At 50.4% G+C, this 16418-nt stretch overlaps 1 protein-coding gene and 1 long non-coding RNA gene across 2 annotated transcripts; one reads left to right on the top strand and one right to left on the bottom strand.

The window, feature by feature from the left end:
* Positions 1-313: 313 nt before the first annotated feature.
* LOC120510601 lies at positions 314-1511 on the top strand. Its single transcript, XM_039726562.1, has 2 exons — positions 314-604; positions 698-1511. The coding sequence occupies exons 1-2, from the start codon at positions 345-347 to the stop codon at positions 1473-1475; spliced, it is 1038 nt and encodes a 345-aa protein (XP_039582496.1). The 5' UTR covers positions 314-344; the 3' UTR covers positions 1476-1511.
* A 224-nt stretch (positions 1512-1735) lies between these two features.
* Positions 1736-5923, bottom strand: LOC120510602. The gene is made up of 3 exons (XR_005629535.1): positions 5864-5923; positions 2256-2394; positions 1736-1877 (listed from the first exon to the last, which is right to left on the bottom strand). It is a non-coding gene; the product is annotated as an uncharacterized LOC120510602 (long non-coding RNA).
* Positions 5924-16418: the final 10495 nt, after the last annotated feature.

Raw genomic sequence — 16418 nt, 5'->3', positions numbered from 1 at the left:
CCATGGCAGCACCGATGAGCTCACCTGAATAAAGATTTTTTTTGGGGGGAGAATGGATGGCTGGAGGTTTTGCACAAGCCAAGATGTGGGCTGGCACAGTCCCTCTGCACTGGGCAAAGAGCAGAGACCTCATTCCCATTCCCATCCTGGTGCTGCTCCAGCTGCTGCCGTGCCCTCCCACAGCTGTGCTGTGTCTCTGGCACTGGGAACCCATCCCTGCTTGCTTTATTTACCCGTATCCAGTGGAGGAAGGGCTGGGGGCACGCTGGGTTTTCCAGGGAAGCTCCTGATGGATGGGCACACCTGATGGAGGGTGAGGATTCCTGCCAGAAGAACTGGCAGTGATGCACCTTGGGCTGTGTGAGGAGGATGTGGTAGTGCAGGGGAGGGAGCCCAGATCACCAGTAAGAGCCAGCCTGGCTCAGGATGATTTCCCAGCAGGCAGAATATCCCTTCCCCTCCTGCTCACCCCTTTCCTCCATGTACTCCGACCAGCTGGCTGCCAGGACTGGAATTTCCTGACTCCTGAGACCTCGCCTGTGCTGCAACACCCACTGGAGTCTCCTTCGCTTCCCCCCAGTTTTGTTTGTCTGTGGTTTTGCACAGGGGAAAAAAAACCCCAAAAAAACGAAAGCAAGCCCAAACACAGGGAGATATTGGGCTGCTGTGATCAGTTCATTGTTCAGCCCAGGAGCTGGGGGGAAAAAACCCCCAAAAAACAAAAGCAAGCAGAGGTTTCCGGGAGCACAGGAAGATATTGGGCTGCTGTGATCAGTTCATTGTTCAGCCCAGGAGCTGCGGGTTCCAGGGGCAGCTGCGAGCAAAGCGACACAGCCCCAAATCCAGGCAGGGTTTTCTGGCACTGCCCCAAATCCAGGCAGGATTTGCCAGCACAATCCAAAACCCAGGCAGGATTTGCCGGCACAGCCCAAAATCCAGGCAGGGTTTGCCAGCACTGCCTCAAACCCAGGCAGGGTTTGATGGCACAGCCTCAAACCCAGGCAGGGTTTGATGGCACAGCCTCAAATCCAGGCAGGGTTTGCTCACACTGCCTCAAACCCAGGCAGGGTTTGATGGCACTGCCCAAATCCAGGCAGGGTTTGCCAGCACAACCCAAAATCCAGGCTGGGTTTGCCTGCACAGCCCCAAATCCAGGCTGGGTTTGCCAGCACAGCCACAAATCCAGGCTGGGTTTGCCAGCACAGCCCAAAACCCAGGCAGGGTTTGCTGGCAGAGCCCAAAATCCAGGCTGGGTTTGCTGGCAGAGCCCAAAACCCAGGCAGGGTTTGCCTGCACAGCCCCAAATGCAGGCAGGGTTTGCTAGCACTGCCCAAAACCCAGGCAGGATTTGCCGGCACAGCCCAAAATCCAGGCAGGGTTTGCCAGCACTGCCTCAAACCCAGGCAGGGTTTGATGGCACTGCCCAAATCCAGGCAGGGTTTGCTCACACTGCCTCAAACCCAGGCAGGGTTTGATGGCACTGCCCAAATCCAGGCAGGGTTTGATGGCACAGCCTTAAATCCAGGCAGGGTTTGCTGGCACAGCCCCAAATCCAGGCAGGGTTTGCCGGTGCAGCCCGGCACAGCTTGGGCTGTCTGCTGTGTGATGTAAGCCCTGCTTTAATTTGTTTTCCAGAAAATTCATTTGGAGGAGAGCTCTGCGAGCAGCTTGGCAGCAGCCGGGGGAAGCGGCCGGGGGGGACATCAGCTGTGAGCCCTGGCCAGCAGGATGGCGTGGGGGCTTGCAGGGCTGCTTGCCCTGCCTGGGAAAAGCCTCTGGGTCCAGTCCACAGCCAGTTACTCCCGGTCACCCGCTGTGTCAAGCTCCAGAGCAGTTATTTGTATGCCCCAGAGTGGCCAGCACAGAGCACTCAGCACCTGTGGATGTGACAGTAAAACCAGGGGTAAATAACAGCCCAAGCAGGAGCCAGTGCAATTCAATCTGTATTTAGTGAATGCAGTTAAGTGCGGAAGGATTCTCAAGCTGGCTGAGAGCAGCTTTCCTTTCCTCTGTGGGTCTAAGGATGCATGTCCAGGCTAAAAGTATTTGGAGGATACAGCACAGAGAGCTTTGCCTGCTCTGTTCTGCACCATTTGACTTTTTATCTGTAGGATAAGGAGGGAGCATGGCTGAGAGAGGAAAGCACAGTGTGCCAGCTATGGTGGGAAAGGCACAAACTGGCAAGTGATCTGCTTGTCTTTGTCCATGTTTATTAAGATCCCACTGACTTGTGCTGAGGTTCAAAGCCCTGTTACCTCTTCTCCCTCTCTTGGAAGTCAAGGAGAGCTGGGTTGTTTTTTCCCATGGACTCAGAGCTGCAGGGGACCCCCAAGGCCACCGTGCCCACCTGTGGCTTCAAGCAGAACTCATGAGGTCCAGACTTAACAGGGGTTTCTGTAAAAGAAGCAACATCTGGTGCTTGCTCCAAGAGACCTCCCCAACCTCCTGGGGAGCAGAAATGTGTCCAGCAGAAAGCTTTGCCTTATTCCAGATTTCCCTTGCTTGCAACATGTCCCTTGCTTGTCCTGCCCTTCAGGGACATGGAGAACAGACTGTCCCCTGGTGTCCTCAGGAGGAGGACAGGCTGGAGGACAGTCAGGCTGCTTTCAGGAGCAGCCCTTGGCCTGGGTGCCATGTCCCAAATGGGACGGGGAGGTCAGTTCTGCATTTCCTGGCAGTGAATATGTGAAGGAGTGTAACTATTTCTGCAAAAGGAGATTCAGGCATATTTTCCTCCCATATGCCACCCCCTTTGGGGTCATCAGGGAGAGGATTACAGGGGTAAGACCACTGGAAATCATCTCCCTAACTTCCATGACTGCTGACCCTAAGGATGGAAAAATGGGCACAGGTGATGATGACCTTACTGCCTCCAACAGGATTAATTGAAAATGAGCCTAAAGGCTTTGCTGGAGGAGGTCAGAGGCAGCTGCAGGGGGACACTGCAAGGTGGGATGGGAGAGCAGTGATGACTTTCCTGGTCTCTGGAGCATGGCAGTTGCTGGGCATTTTGGCTGAGCACTGCGGGTGAGCAGGACAGAGCAAACTCCTCCTCACTACCTTGCTCAGGTCACCTCTTCCATAACTCACTGTGTCATTTCCCCCTGCAGAGAAGGACAAGCTGAAGAATTTGGTTGGCCAGATTGTACTTTTTTTCCCCTTTTGGAAAAATAATAGCATAGCATTTCCTCTGCCTTGTCCTCTCCCGTGCTGTACTGGTAGCTGCACTGAAGCTGATTGATTAGTTTAATAACAGTCAGTTGATATGCAGCCATAAAATTATGCACTTTTACTCATCAGGCTGATTGAACTCCTCTGCTGACTGCACAGGAGCAGAATGGCAGAGTTAAAATAATGAGGGAAACAGCCAAGGGAAAAGCAAGCGTGGTGGTGTTATTGTTTTAAAGCTGAGGAGGAAAATGAGTCCAGGGAGGAGCTTTTCCAAAATAAACACCAAAATACAGAGGGAAAATGTTAAGATGTAATTAGCATTGGTACAAGTGCCATTAAATGTCTGCTGGGGTTGGAGAGCTTATTTTACACCCATCTGGTCTATTTTGGGCTTTCAGGAGGTTGGGTCTGACCCTGCTGAACATCCCAGGTCCCCTTGTCCTCAGAAAGGGTGAAAGGGGCTGAGCCCTTTGCAGGGTGAATAAACTCAATGGGAAAAGATGGGAATTCAGTTTGTTGTTTAGCTTGGGGCTGGTTTTGGTTGTTTTGGTTTTTTTCTTCCTAATTCTGGCCAAGGAGGGAAGGATATGAGGATGGAGCTGGGAAAAAAACACGACTGGGAAGGGATTGTTCCCTCTGCCCCCACACTATCGGCGTCAGTGGAGGGGAAATGGTGTGATGGGGACTAGCAGGGCTCCTGCAGCCTGGCCTGGCAAGGACAGGACTCCTCTCAGTGATGTCCCCACGGCCCTGAGCTCTGCTCTTTGTGGGCACCAGGGAGCTGAAGTCAGCCTCTGTCCTGCGGGGTGTCAGTCACGCTCTCTGAAGCCACCAAAGGGAATTGAAGGTTCCTGCTCAGCCATGAATCAAAATGCAGGAGCAGGCAGCAGGGCTGGCTGATGAAAAGCCACACAGCCCCCATCCATGCATGGAGAATGGCATTTAAGGCTTTACATCCCAATAAAATATTTCCCAGCGCCCCAGCATGGCTTGCTCGGGTGACAGGCTCTCTGTTTGTCCCGCACACATTCATTTTATTTATAAGACCAATTTGTCTGCAATAGGTCAGCCAGCTCCTCGTGCCCATGATCCCCACTGCTCCCACTGCTGTGAAACATTTTAATTGAACCTGCTCACGTGCTGTGTCCCCAGCACAGGGCTGGCAGCCTTGACCCTGGGCCCAGCCTCCATCCAGAATGCAAAACTAGCCAGATTTTTCCTTTGGGGCTCATCCCCCTGAAGGAGGGGATGGGGACAGGGGAGGGAATAAGGGGCACTTAGTGTTTATTTTCTCCCAGAGAAATGCCTGGCAGATGGTTGCACAAGTCTTCTTGCCCTTTCCTCCTGACTGCACCCCATCCAGGTTGTTCCTGGGAGCAAGGCTCCTGTCCTCATTTGCCTCAAAGGGCTTTGGGTCAGGCCACGTGTGGCTGCTGCAGATGAAACGCTGACCTATCCAAGGGTGCTGCTTCTTCTGTTCATTATGGGTGCCCAAGAGCCAGGAGTGAGGTTCTGGGTTCTGGAAGCCCTGATCTCTGCTTTGTCTCTGCTGTCATGGGTATTCTTCCTTCCTGGCAGCCTGTGCTCTTCCTTGGGCTCAGCAAAGAGGAGGCTGGACCTGAATCCAGAGCTAAGGAGCAGCTCTGACTGTGGCTCCTTGTCCTCAGACGGGGAATGGAAAAGATAAACACAAACTGTGTTGTAGCAAAGACTTTGCTTCTATTTGTCTGTGTCTAAAGTAAAAAGAGACCCTGCAAATCTGTAACAAAATGTCTTTCTGCAAGTGCAAATCCTGGTAAAAGCTGTCAGGGTTTCTTTATGCAATGGAGTTGGAAAGCTAAATTTAACTGCTCCTTCAGGCTTCCCTCCCCTTTCTTTTTTTTTCTGGTAAAAGCCCCATTACCAGGATGGAAAGCTTAAGTATTGAAATTTTCCATTTAAGTTTGAAAAAACAACCACCAACAACCTTTCCAAAAAAAACCAATAGTAAAACCTACCAAAACTTTCCTCCCCCCTCTCCTTATGCTGAGCAGGTGCAAAGAAGAGCCCTTTCCAAGGTAAAGAGTGGCACAGGAAGAAAGCAGAAAAGGAAGCAAGGGAAGGTGACATGTGGACAGGGACTGCAATAACAAACAATATTCTGACTCAAGGGATACTGCAAACACATTTTGCATACTCAAAAATACTCTTTAACCATTTTTAAACTGGTTCTTGCCAACTGAGAGGGGAAGCCTAACAACAAGTGCCTGGTTATTCCTGATTCCTTTTTCTGCTCTTGGCAGAAGATTTGGCTTGGTGACCTCCTGAGGTCCTTTCCAACCTCATTTAGTCTCTGATCCTGCAAGCACAAGTCTTTGAGCTCACCAGGGTCCTTGTGCAGATTGCATTAAGGACGAGGAGGAGAATGTGGCAAGTGGAGAACTGAATGAATTCAGCCCATGCTGAACACCTTCCTCCAAACCTGAGTGTCACAGAACCACTTGGGACGGAGAAGACCTTTAAGGCCACCAAGTCCAACCCTTAACCCAGCACTGCCCAAGCCACCACTAAACCCTGTCCCCAAGTGCCACATGTCTTTTAAACCCTCCAGGGAAGGTGATTCCACCCCTTCCTTGGCAGTCTGTGACAGGGCTTGGCACAAATTGAGGCCATTTCCTCTGATCCTATTTGTTATTTGGGGGAAGAGCCTTACCTCCACCTGGCTGCACCCTCCTGTCAGGGAATTTTGGAGGGCCAGAAGGTCCCTCCTGAGCCTCCTGAAAAAGAGAAAAAGAGAAATAGAAAAAAAGAAAAAAAGAAAAAAAGAAAAAAAAGAAAAAAAGTTTTGCGAATGATTTTAAGAATGTTTTATAGAAAGTAGAAGGAATATGGTGTGAGGCAAAACGCAGGTCCTCAATGCCCCGCTTGTGCTCTCCCCTCTCTGCGGGGCCGCTCCGTGGCCGCCCAGCGCTCTTTGTTTTCTTCCGCCGAGTGACCTCCGGTCACTGCAAATGTCACCGTGGCCCGGGGAACCGCGGCTCCCCGCAGCTGCCCCTTCCGGAGGGGAACACTCGGTCACCGGACGAGAAACTTGGCTGCAAACCCCAGAGAGAGCAAAGCAGAAACAACCGAGCCTGGGAACGGGGGGAGAGAGGGGAGCTCTCAGTGATCATCATTCACCAGCAGCACCAGTTCTCCAGGGACTTCAAAAACATCTTTGACAGTCCACAATGTCCCTGTCAAATGCCACCTTTGGAAATTGAGGGAGTTTTTCTGTGCTGCTTCTCATCCAGACTTTGCCCCTCGATGTTCTGGTCAGTCTGGAGCTGCACAAAGCAGCACAGGGTCTTCCCCAGCTTTATTCTGTGGATGACATTTAGCTGCAGCTGAGATGGGCAGGTTAAAGCCATGATAAGGCAAATATTTGCTCAGCATGGAAAGCTGCTGATGGGTAAAAATTGCCCGGTGTTACCTTCAGCGTGTCTTACATGGCACGAGCGGGGATGCACGGGCTGGAGCCAGGAAAATCCCAATCTCTGGAGGTTCACAGGCTGTTAAAGGTCCCAGTCACCCCTCTGGGAGCCCATCTCCTGCCTCACAGCTCCATTTGCCACGTGAGAGCATTGACTTCACAGTATCAGGCACTGCATTCATCTGCTTGAAGCTGCTGAAATCCTGCAGGAGCAGCTGATGGGGACCAGGAACCTGTTGTCCCAATTTGCAGCAGGAATCCAAAATGACAGTTCTGGGCCAGATGAGTTACAGTGCCCTGAAGGTGCATTCCAAGGCCTGCTGGCTGCACACAAGGTGTGGTGTGAGGAACAGAGACTGCTGCCCTGTAAGTGTGCCCTAATAATTTGTCAGCATCGATGTTACAAAAGCTGCCTCCTCTGGAATACAAATTCCCTTGGACGTGCTTGCCAGCTCTCTGCTGTGATCACATTTTTCTCCCAGAGGTCAGCCAGCCCTGTATCCTGTATCCTCTCCCCTCGGAAGCAATCCTCAGCTGTAATGAAGTCCACTCCCAATTTTAGCTTTTGTTTGTTAGCCCTCTCCCTGTGATAAATATTTATTATCACGTTTATTATCACATTATTTTGGTGACTCACCATCCCCGACTTCCCAGCATTGTTTTTGACGGGAACTTCTCAGTACCTGTTTCATTAACACCCTGCAAGGAACAAACTTTACCTCTGTCTCCTACGGACTCAGCCCCCAACAAAACCCTTCTGCCCCTCCCTTGGGGTGAGTTCATGACCTGCTCTTTGTCTGCTGTGATCACTTGCACTTGCACTGTCACTGCTCTCCCCATGACCAGATGGGGCTGTCCTTTCTTTGAATGTCACTGCCCAGCAAACACTGGTCCCAGGGCAACCATCAATTTTCCCTCCAGCGCTGAATTAATCCACAGCCACCATCCCGAGGTCCCCAGCTGAGTGATTGCATTTTTGATGTGTGGTAGAGCATGTTCAGCAATGGCCAGCTGGGTTTTTAGAAACACTGGTGCCATCTTTCTCCTGCAGCACAGGTTTCTCAGGCTGAAATCTCTGTTAACCAAAGTCTTCTTTTCATTTCTACAAATTAACGTCCAGAGCTCTTCCCCACTTGAACTCAAAGGCTCATCACACATCCTGCCTACTCTTGGGTAATGTTAGCACAAAGATGCAGAGGCATGGGAGACTCTCAGGCTCTGAGGTATCAATAAATCTGAAAAGAAATGGGTATTTTTTTATTAATAGGTGTGCTCTGCTCCCTTTCCTCCCTTTCATCTTCCTCCACACTGCAGCCCATTATTGCAGCATTCCACTCACCTGAATCCCTCATGCCTCACCCCAGACTCCCCAGAGCACTCTATAAACTCCTGGAAATCTCTCCTCTGTCTGGCAGAGCTTCTGTCTGCTCATTACACAAAATCCAGTTTTGTTCTGCTTTTTGCCTGCTTTAGTCCTGCTCATTTTGGTGATAAGTTCAACACCTTTTTCTCTTTTCTCGCTTGCATTCTCTAGTCTCCAGCCAAATAAAAAACCCCCAAACCTGTCCTACCCAGGAGCTTTTTGTTACCTGCCCATCTTTGCCTCCTTCCACAAACCCAAGGTTTTCAGCTGCTGCTTGCAGAGCAGCTTGCTCACACCAGTATTTTTTGCTTTCTTTCTCAATCTCTCAGAAAAATCTCCCAGCTGCTCCCCCCTCCAAATTATTCCTTTTTCAGACTCAGGGGTTCTCTGCAGTCTGTGCTGACCTGTGTAACTCCATGTGATGCTCCATCTGTTGTTGACTTCTTTGTGTTTACTTACTAAGGGGAAACTGAAAACACAATTTCCAGCTCTGGCCAGTGTTCCTGCCATTCCTCAAAAATAAGATTTGTCGTGGATGGAGCTCTGATTTCGATCTGCTCAAGCCTGTGGCTCAGCCCCAGGGATGCTGGCTGGGGGAGGACATGTGAAAAGTGTCCTGTGCAGTGCTTCATCTCCCCTGAGACACATAATTCTCTCTGCCTCAGTCTTCACACTGAGATGTCAACAGCTGAACCTCCAGTTCAAGTGTATTTATGCATATTTATCCCTGCATGGCCAGTGAGGTGTATTAAAACCAGTTTATTTCAGAAATAGCATCATTTTTCCTGGCGAGGGAGAGCAGCTTCTCTAATTTTCTGTGCCACTTGTATTTTTGGGCTTAGCGAGGCAAAATGCCAAGGAGTGACAGCCTGTTTACCTAAGAGCAGCTAAAAGAGCTGTGTGGCAATCAAGGTATTGAGTGGGTTGGGCTGAAAATAGATCAGCTTGGGAAGGCTTTGATCAGAAATATTCACTGGGGGCCTGGCTGGCCGTGAGCACCAGTGGCAGCTCCCAGGGGATATATCCCCCTGCAAATGTGCTAAGCAAGGTACACACTCCTACTCCCACCATGGAATGGGATTCACTATCAGCAATGTGGTCATTTTTTCCCCACTGGGAAAACCTCTTTGGGAAGGGTTTTTTGGCCTCACTGGGATATCACTGAGCCCTTCACCTCAACCTTCCTCAGAGAATGATTGTTTAACCCCTAGAAGCTCTCCTGAGCTCCCACCAAACCAGGCTCCAAACCTTTCCCAAGCTGTTTTGCCTCCTTCTTTCTTGATGAGCAGACATGCCAAGCCCAGCCTACCCATATGATTACCAAACTATTTGCCTGCAGCCTCACATATCTCACTTTATACAGCCCCTTGTGCCAGCTCTCTTCTCTGGGCAAGTCTACCTAGCAGTTTTGGCCCAGGCTCCAGGTCTGGCATGGCTTTTGGCATCCTGACAGGCAGGACAGATTACAGAACAAAGGGTCTGGGCTCTTTTGGTGGCTCCAGGAAAGCTCTCACCTCGAGATAGGAGAGCATGAGCACAGACCAGGCTCTGGCTTTGAAGGTGTGGGATTGAACAGGTTCGGTCACAGGCCCTGGGCTCAGCTCCAGAGAGAACAAACAGCATCACATCTCTGTAGCACTTTGTTCAGGAGTGTTCCTGCTCCTCAATTGCTGTATTTTGCAGCAAATGAGGCACTATGGGCTTTTTTCTTTCCAGTTTTCCAGCTGCAAACATCAGGGAGAACTGGCCACTCTGCAGGGATACAGCACTGTAAAACCAAGGGCTCTCCTCAAGCTGCCAGCCACAGAGCTTGTTACAGACTCAGTGCCCACTGTTATCATGAAAACCATGGTTACATCAGGAATTTTCCATTTCCAGGGCTGCCAGGCCCTTAGTTCTACACCTCATCAGTGGGGGAGAAATAAAAGCACTGCCTCAGGGTTGTTTGAAGGCTGCAGAGCATGCCAGGGCCATCCCTGCTGTGGATGACAGTGCCTGTACCTGTCCCCAGCCCTGCTGATGTTTAAGGCTTTATCAGACTCCACAGGAAGAGAGTTGAATGTGGGCCAAGTGAATTCCTGAGGTTTTCCAGCCTTCTGCTGCATCTGGCACAATCCAGTTGAGGATCTCGGGGTCACTGGCTCCAGGCCTCTAAACCATGTCACATGTCTTCCAAAGGCTGGGGTTGTGCTTTACTCTGTAAAGGTATTAGAAAATAAATGATTTTTTCAACATAATGACGCTGCCCATGCAATTCTCCTTGCAGATCTTGGGAATTGTCTTGCTATCCACATCAGTCCTTCCCTGGATCAACCAACAGCACAAACCTCATTAAATCCCACACTCACTGCTGCATGCCTACAGCCCTGGGAGACTCAGGGAAGAGAAAACCCAACTGTCAACACATTTGGGTTCGGAAAAAGGAAATCAGAGTGAAGAATTAAAAATGGCAGATTTCTGCAGTGCCACTGTTTTGCTCCTGAGCTCATGATGCTGTGCTGGATCTAGAGCAAAACTGAGCAGATTTCCAGACACACCAGTGGAATGAGGATCAGTAGTTTGCTGAGCAACTTCCCATCAGGGAAACCAAGGGATGGCAGCAAGTCAGTGACATCCCTTAAGTGAGCCCAGAGGGGCTAGATCCTCAGCTTTGGCTGCAGTTCCATGGAAAACAAGATAGCAATGGAATATGTGACCTTCCAGCATCAGCATCAAGGTCCTTTCTGCCTGATGGAGGAAGCAGCAGTGGGGCTTTTCTCTCCAGCAGTGACTGCACACAGGGCTGTATTTCCTCACTCACATCCTTTAGTTAGAAGTGAATGTGAGAGGCAATTTCAAGCTTTGAAATGTTGAAATCCTGAAAAAAAAATGAATTTCCAAGTATGGGGACCATGTATGGGTTTTAGCTGATGCCTGAATACTTTAGGGGTTGTATTTTGGGATGTTCCTTATGCTGCTGAATCACAGCCCAGACACTGAGGTTTGAGAACTGCTGGTTGAGGGAGATGGTTTCAGACACTGAGGTAGAAGGTTGGGAGGCACAGCAGGCACTTGGTTGGTTACTGGGATCAGCTGACACTCTCCAGTTTGTTAAATCAGGTAATCTGACCTTAAATCCAAGCCCGTCGACGCAACCGTGGAAAGAGCACTTCCAGGAACAGGCCATTTATCCTGTCACTGAGCACAGAATTACAGTAAGATAATAACTCTGGGACATGGTTTATTTCCCTCTGGTTGCTGTGCCTAGATGCTCAAAAGAAGGCTTTTTCTTGCCTTGTTTTTTTTCAATTTTAGTTTATTTTTATTTTTAATCCTAACATTGGCATTCCCTTACTTGCTGACTCCAGTTTTAAAATGGAGAAAACAAATGAAACTGGAAATATATTAGTGCTGCCTTTGTGGGAAGGGTGCCTGCCAACATCCCAGCCCTCCTCTGTTCATAGCATCCAACTTTTAGCTTCTGTCCCTGTGACATGACTGCTCATCACTGTGGGCCAAAGAACCAAAACCAGCACATCAGCTACAAAGCCCAGCCCCTGCTCCAGCACATTAGCACCCCTAATAAACCTTGTGCCACTGGAAATCCCAGGTGCCCAATAATCCCTGTGTAAGCAAGCACAGGAATCAGCCCATCAGCCAACCTCTGACTTGTCTGCATTCAATGGGCATTTAAAAGCAGGCAAAAAATAAAATAGGGTGAGTGGATAACATTCCTTGGAAGGACACTTGTACTTCAGATCACCTCAGCCTAGTGTCACATTCAAAACTTGCCAGCAGATCTGGGGAAATTTTTACAGGGCTATGAAAGCTCAAAGAACAGCTCCAGTCAAGGACCCTTTATTCCATGGGGTTTCCAGGCAGGGCTTATGCAGTTGGCATAGGGATAATGTTTTTTTTCAGGAAAGAATTTCAGGGAGGAAGACTGGTGGGTACTGAAAGCAGCTTTGTGTCCTGCCACTAGATTCCAAGCAGGAGACCTGGGTCCCTAAAAAAACCCCAAACAAATAGGATCCTATTGCATCCTTCTGATCCCAGGGACAGTCAAGAGTGGCTGATGCTGAGGGCTGTCTGCTGCTCCACTGGGTCACAGCTGCAGCCCCTGGGTAAATCTCCCTGTGCTCCCTTTCCAGCCAGGAATGACCCTTTTACAGCACAGCTCATCTCACCCCAAAGGAGTCAGCTGGAATAAGTTAAGAAAATTCCTACAAACCCATCTTGCAGGCTGCTGCCTCATGCAAAGATATTAAACTTTTCCCAGTCATGTGTGAGACCCCTGCCTTGGCCAGGGGCTGGGGGAGAGGAGCAGGACAGCTCTGCTCAGCCAGGCAGGAGGATTTGGGAAGTCACAATGTGCTGGTGACCCTATGCAAGTTTTGCCCTTAGTTGGGAAAAGCCCCATGTGATGCTTTTCAAAATTACCAGTAAAATCATTGTTTCCTTTAATTCCATTGCTTTCTTTAATCCCAGAGGTGGAAAGGGGGGTCTGTACAACCCCTCATGCATTTATATCCACCATTCCCTTAAGTATCCTCAGAGCTTTCCTCATGGCTCCTGTGTGGCCAGAGATGCCCTGTCAGGTGAAGAGGGAAGGAATGCCCACATCCTCCTCACCTGATCTATACCTCTCCAGGTAAATTAAAATTATGCCTTTTACTCCTGCTGACTTTCTAGCTGCCTCCTCTTGGTCTAAAAGTATGGAAAATTGGGGGTTTGGCATAGACTGTTATGGGTAACATACCCAAAGTACTCATCAGCACATTGGGATTAAGTAGTCCCTGGCATTTTTGGCAGGAAAACAGGCAGATGTGATTACAGTCCCTCTGTCACTTCCTGTTTACTGTTTGTGAATCAAGGGATAATTTCCAGCTTTGTTTGATGGTATCTTTGCATTCCCAAAGAGCTGAAGCCAACAAGGTTTGTGCCAACAGGCAGCCAGGTATTGAGGGGAGGAAAAGAGAGAGAGAGAAAGGGAAATTTACTATTTCGGGGACACAAGAACTCATCCAAGGGTTCAACCTGAACTCTTACAACCAGGGAAGACCAGGTCATGTATGGGATCACTCACTCCTCCAACAAGTGGCTTCCCACTCATCTGTTACTTACTCCAGGACCTGCACCCACTGTGTCACCTCAAACTGGTTTGAACAGGGGCTAAGACCCACAGCAGAACTTCTCTGGCTTAAAGTGAGCCCTCCCCATCATCCTTGTCCTGCATGGACAAGCTACCAGAGGCACAAGGAGTCACTGGCAGTGGTTTGAAGCCTGGTGGTTCCCAGCGATGGAAAACACGAGTGGGTGATGGTGTTGTGAGCCACCCACAGGCACAGCCTGCCTCCAGCACATCAGGCTTCAAATTCTGCTTTTGTTTTTGTGCAAAGCAGCCTGTCCCTGTCCAGGCAAGCACAGGGATAGAAGCCAAGCCAGGCTGCAGGTACTGAGGGGACAGGAAAGAGCAGCTGTGGGAAGCAGCAAGAGTCCAGCCCAGACCATCTGCTGCCGTTGGATTAATCTCTAACCTGTGCTCTTAGCTGGCCAAGGGAAACTTGTTAGGATGAATTTGTATCTCTAGCTTCAGGTTACAGCCTGGCATGTTAAAATAAACCATCCCTGACTTTGTGTTAGCTTAAAAAGCTGGGCTGTGGATTAGAGATGTAGAAGGAATCGTGGAAGGAGCTGTTTGTGATCACCAGTGAGGGGAGGAGGAGACAACTCCATGCTGCCAACAGTTTGAGCATGGCCAGAGCACCTCCTTGAGAAAAAAGAAAGGATCAGAGCCCCAGGATAAAGGAGTGTCTGAAAAGAGCCTTGGACCCATGAGGCTGAAAGGCTCTCTTCTGCTCTGCGATCAAGCTTGTGGGCTCTGAAGGAGCAAATCTGAAACAATTTTTATTCTCTTGTTACTATTGTTTCTCATTACCACTGTTTGTCTTGTGTTTGATTGCAAAGCATCCTCTGCCAGAGGAATAGCAATCTCGCAATCTCGAAAACTTGGAAGTATTGTGGAGGAAGAAAGAGAATTATTTTTTTAATTTCCTTTTTAAAAATGAAAATAAACAACAACAAAAAATCAGAAGTTTTCCCTGCCAGTGAAAAGTAAGGAGAGAAAGAGAAATGTCTGGGGAAAAAAGCTGTCTCCCAGCTTTGCTGAATGCTGGAGAAGGAGGAGATGGATGAAAAGCACTAATAAAAAGCAAAGTTTGAGGAGTGGACTTGAAGCTGCCTCAGTGCTTATCTGATTCCCCACAAACTGGCCGGCTGTCTCCCAGGATGGTTTCAGGTAACATCTGCCCGAGCCTCCTGACTCATCCCTGTGTGGGTTTTGGATGTGCTGGAGCTGAGCTGAACCTGCCAGGCTCTTACAGTTTGCTTTTACACACATGGAGGAGAGCTGGGCTGGTTGGACCGAGCGTTACAAAGCCTCTTTCTAGGAAAGGAGCTTTGCGTAACAGAAGGGAAAATAGGTCGTTGTCAAGGTTTAGGGCATTTGCAGAAGAAAGTAAACAAGTGGTGCAGCGTGGCCGGGCTAGAGGGGAGAGCAGGATCTGCTCCTGCTCTAGACAAGGCTGTGCTTTGAAGGAGGGTTTGGCTGGGAGCAAAGACAGCCTCGTGTTTACGGCAGCGGGACTGGGATTCTCCGCGTGATCCTTGGCAAAGCATCCCATGCCAGGGCTGAGCCCGGCTGCAGGGAGGAATCACCGCCCCACAGCACCCCAGGCTTTGGGTGCCAGGCTCTGTGGGGCACGACAGAGCAAACAGGGCCTCGGAGCTGCTGCTGGAGGGGGAGGCTCACGGAGACAGAAGAGCATGGCCATGGCAGAGCCAGAGCCAGAGCAGAGCCTGCCTAGGCACACTCGGAAAGAAACCCCCCAACAACCACCAGCCTCCTGCAAAAGCACCGCAAAGTCCTTACAAACGCCCTGGGGCATCGGCCAAGCAAAATCCCAGGGGAGATTTTGGGAAGAGATCCAGCTGCCTCTCCCTGGCTGATACAGAACCCCAGCACGTTACCTTCGCCAGGGCCGGGGGAGAGGCCGGGCACCCACCCAGGCAGCAGCAGCCGGCTCAGTGCCGGCAGCCCGGGCTGTGGCCGTGCCCTCCCCGCCAGGGTACAGCCTGTGCCGGAGCTGTGGCACCCGGGGGGCTCTGCGGAACATCTGCCAGCTGCCCGGCCCCCGCCGCCAGCCCGCCAGGACATCTTGTTTGTGTTTTTGTGCGGAGCACACTCCCAGCGGGTTATGTCAGAGGTGAGGAATGCAGGGCCACCCTGTGTCATGAGATCAGACTCACATTTTTAGGCTGAGCTCTTACCGTATTTGCTGGGAAGCGGCGCGGGGGCCCCGCAGGGGTGGGAGATTCCCCCTTCGCCCGCATCCCGCTTTTCCAGCCCTCGCTCCAGCGGAGCCGGGTGGGGCGGATGGGGCCCGTCTGCTGGAACAAGCTCTCCCTCTGTTCCTCGCAAGGAGCAAGAAAGGAAACGCAGTGAATTAAGGCGAATGAAAAGGCGGCAGTGAAAGGCGGCCGGGCGCGGTGCCAAGCGCCAGGCGAGCGCGGGGAGAGAGCTGGTGGCGAGCTGCTCTCTGCCGCCGGGAAAGGCATCGGCACCCGGGGCTGCCCCACCGGGAAACTCACCCAGCCACCCCCAAAACATCCCCGTGCCAGGGGCTGAAAGCGTCAGGAGCCACATGAACCCCCAGGGCAGCGAGGAGGCTGGGCTTGGAGCCCTTGGAGTGAAAGCACTTTGACCCAAAACACCGCCCAGAGCAGTGGCTTTGCCCCAGGTCTGTTCCTGGGATCCAGCCCTTAGGTCCCACCTTTCTGAAATTTCTTTGCTTGGTCTGAGTCCTACTCAAGGAAATTTGAGCAAAACAGCTCTGCTGATGTCACACAGGGTGGCTGCACTGCCCGTTCCCAAGTTTTCCTGCTTAAAACTTGGAGGCTCCTTTGTAGCTCTGCATCCCATCAAGAGTGGATAGAGGGGAGACGCTTTGATCCTGGTGCCACTGCAGAGAAAACCCACCGAGGCAGGGTCAGACCCTGGCACATGAAAAACTTCTCTTCTCTGCTTTAGTGTGCCTTTTATTTTCTTTTATTTCTTTCTTTCCCCCCCCCTTAAAAAACAAAAAACAAACAAACCAAAAATCCTGAAATATCTACAACAGTAGATCTTGAGATTGAAAATCCCAAAACACTTCCACAGACCATGTCCAAAATGCCGCTGCTTGATAATTTTTGGTTTGTTTGGTTTGGGTTTTTTTTTGTAGTTTGTTGTTGTTGTTGTTCTGTTTTGCCCTGCAGAGGGTTTTGACATGGTGGTGTTTTGTTCTGTGTCAGAAGGAAAACAAACCCTGAAATACCAAAGTCTTTCACACAATGGTCTTTCCTTTCTCTAAACATCCCTGTGAGCTGGGCCTCTTGCAGCTCTTGACTGTTCCC

Source organism: Passer montanus, unplaced genomic scaffold (genome assembly GCF_014805655.1).
Source record: "Passer montanus isolate IOZ18808 unplaced genomic scaffold, ASM1480565v1 scaffold59, whole genome shotgun sequence".
NCBI lineage: Eukaryota > Metazoa > Chordata > Aves > Passeriformes > Passeridae > Passer > Passer montanus.
Note: the sequence above shows the minus strand (reverse complement) of the source record. Positions and strands in the feature narration are given on the sequence as shown.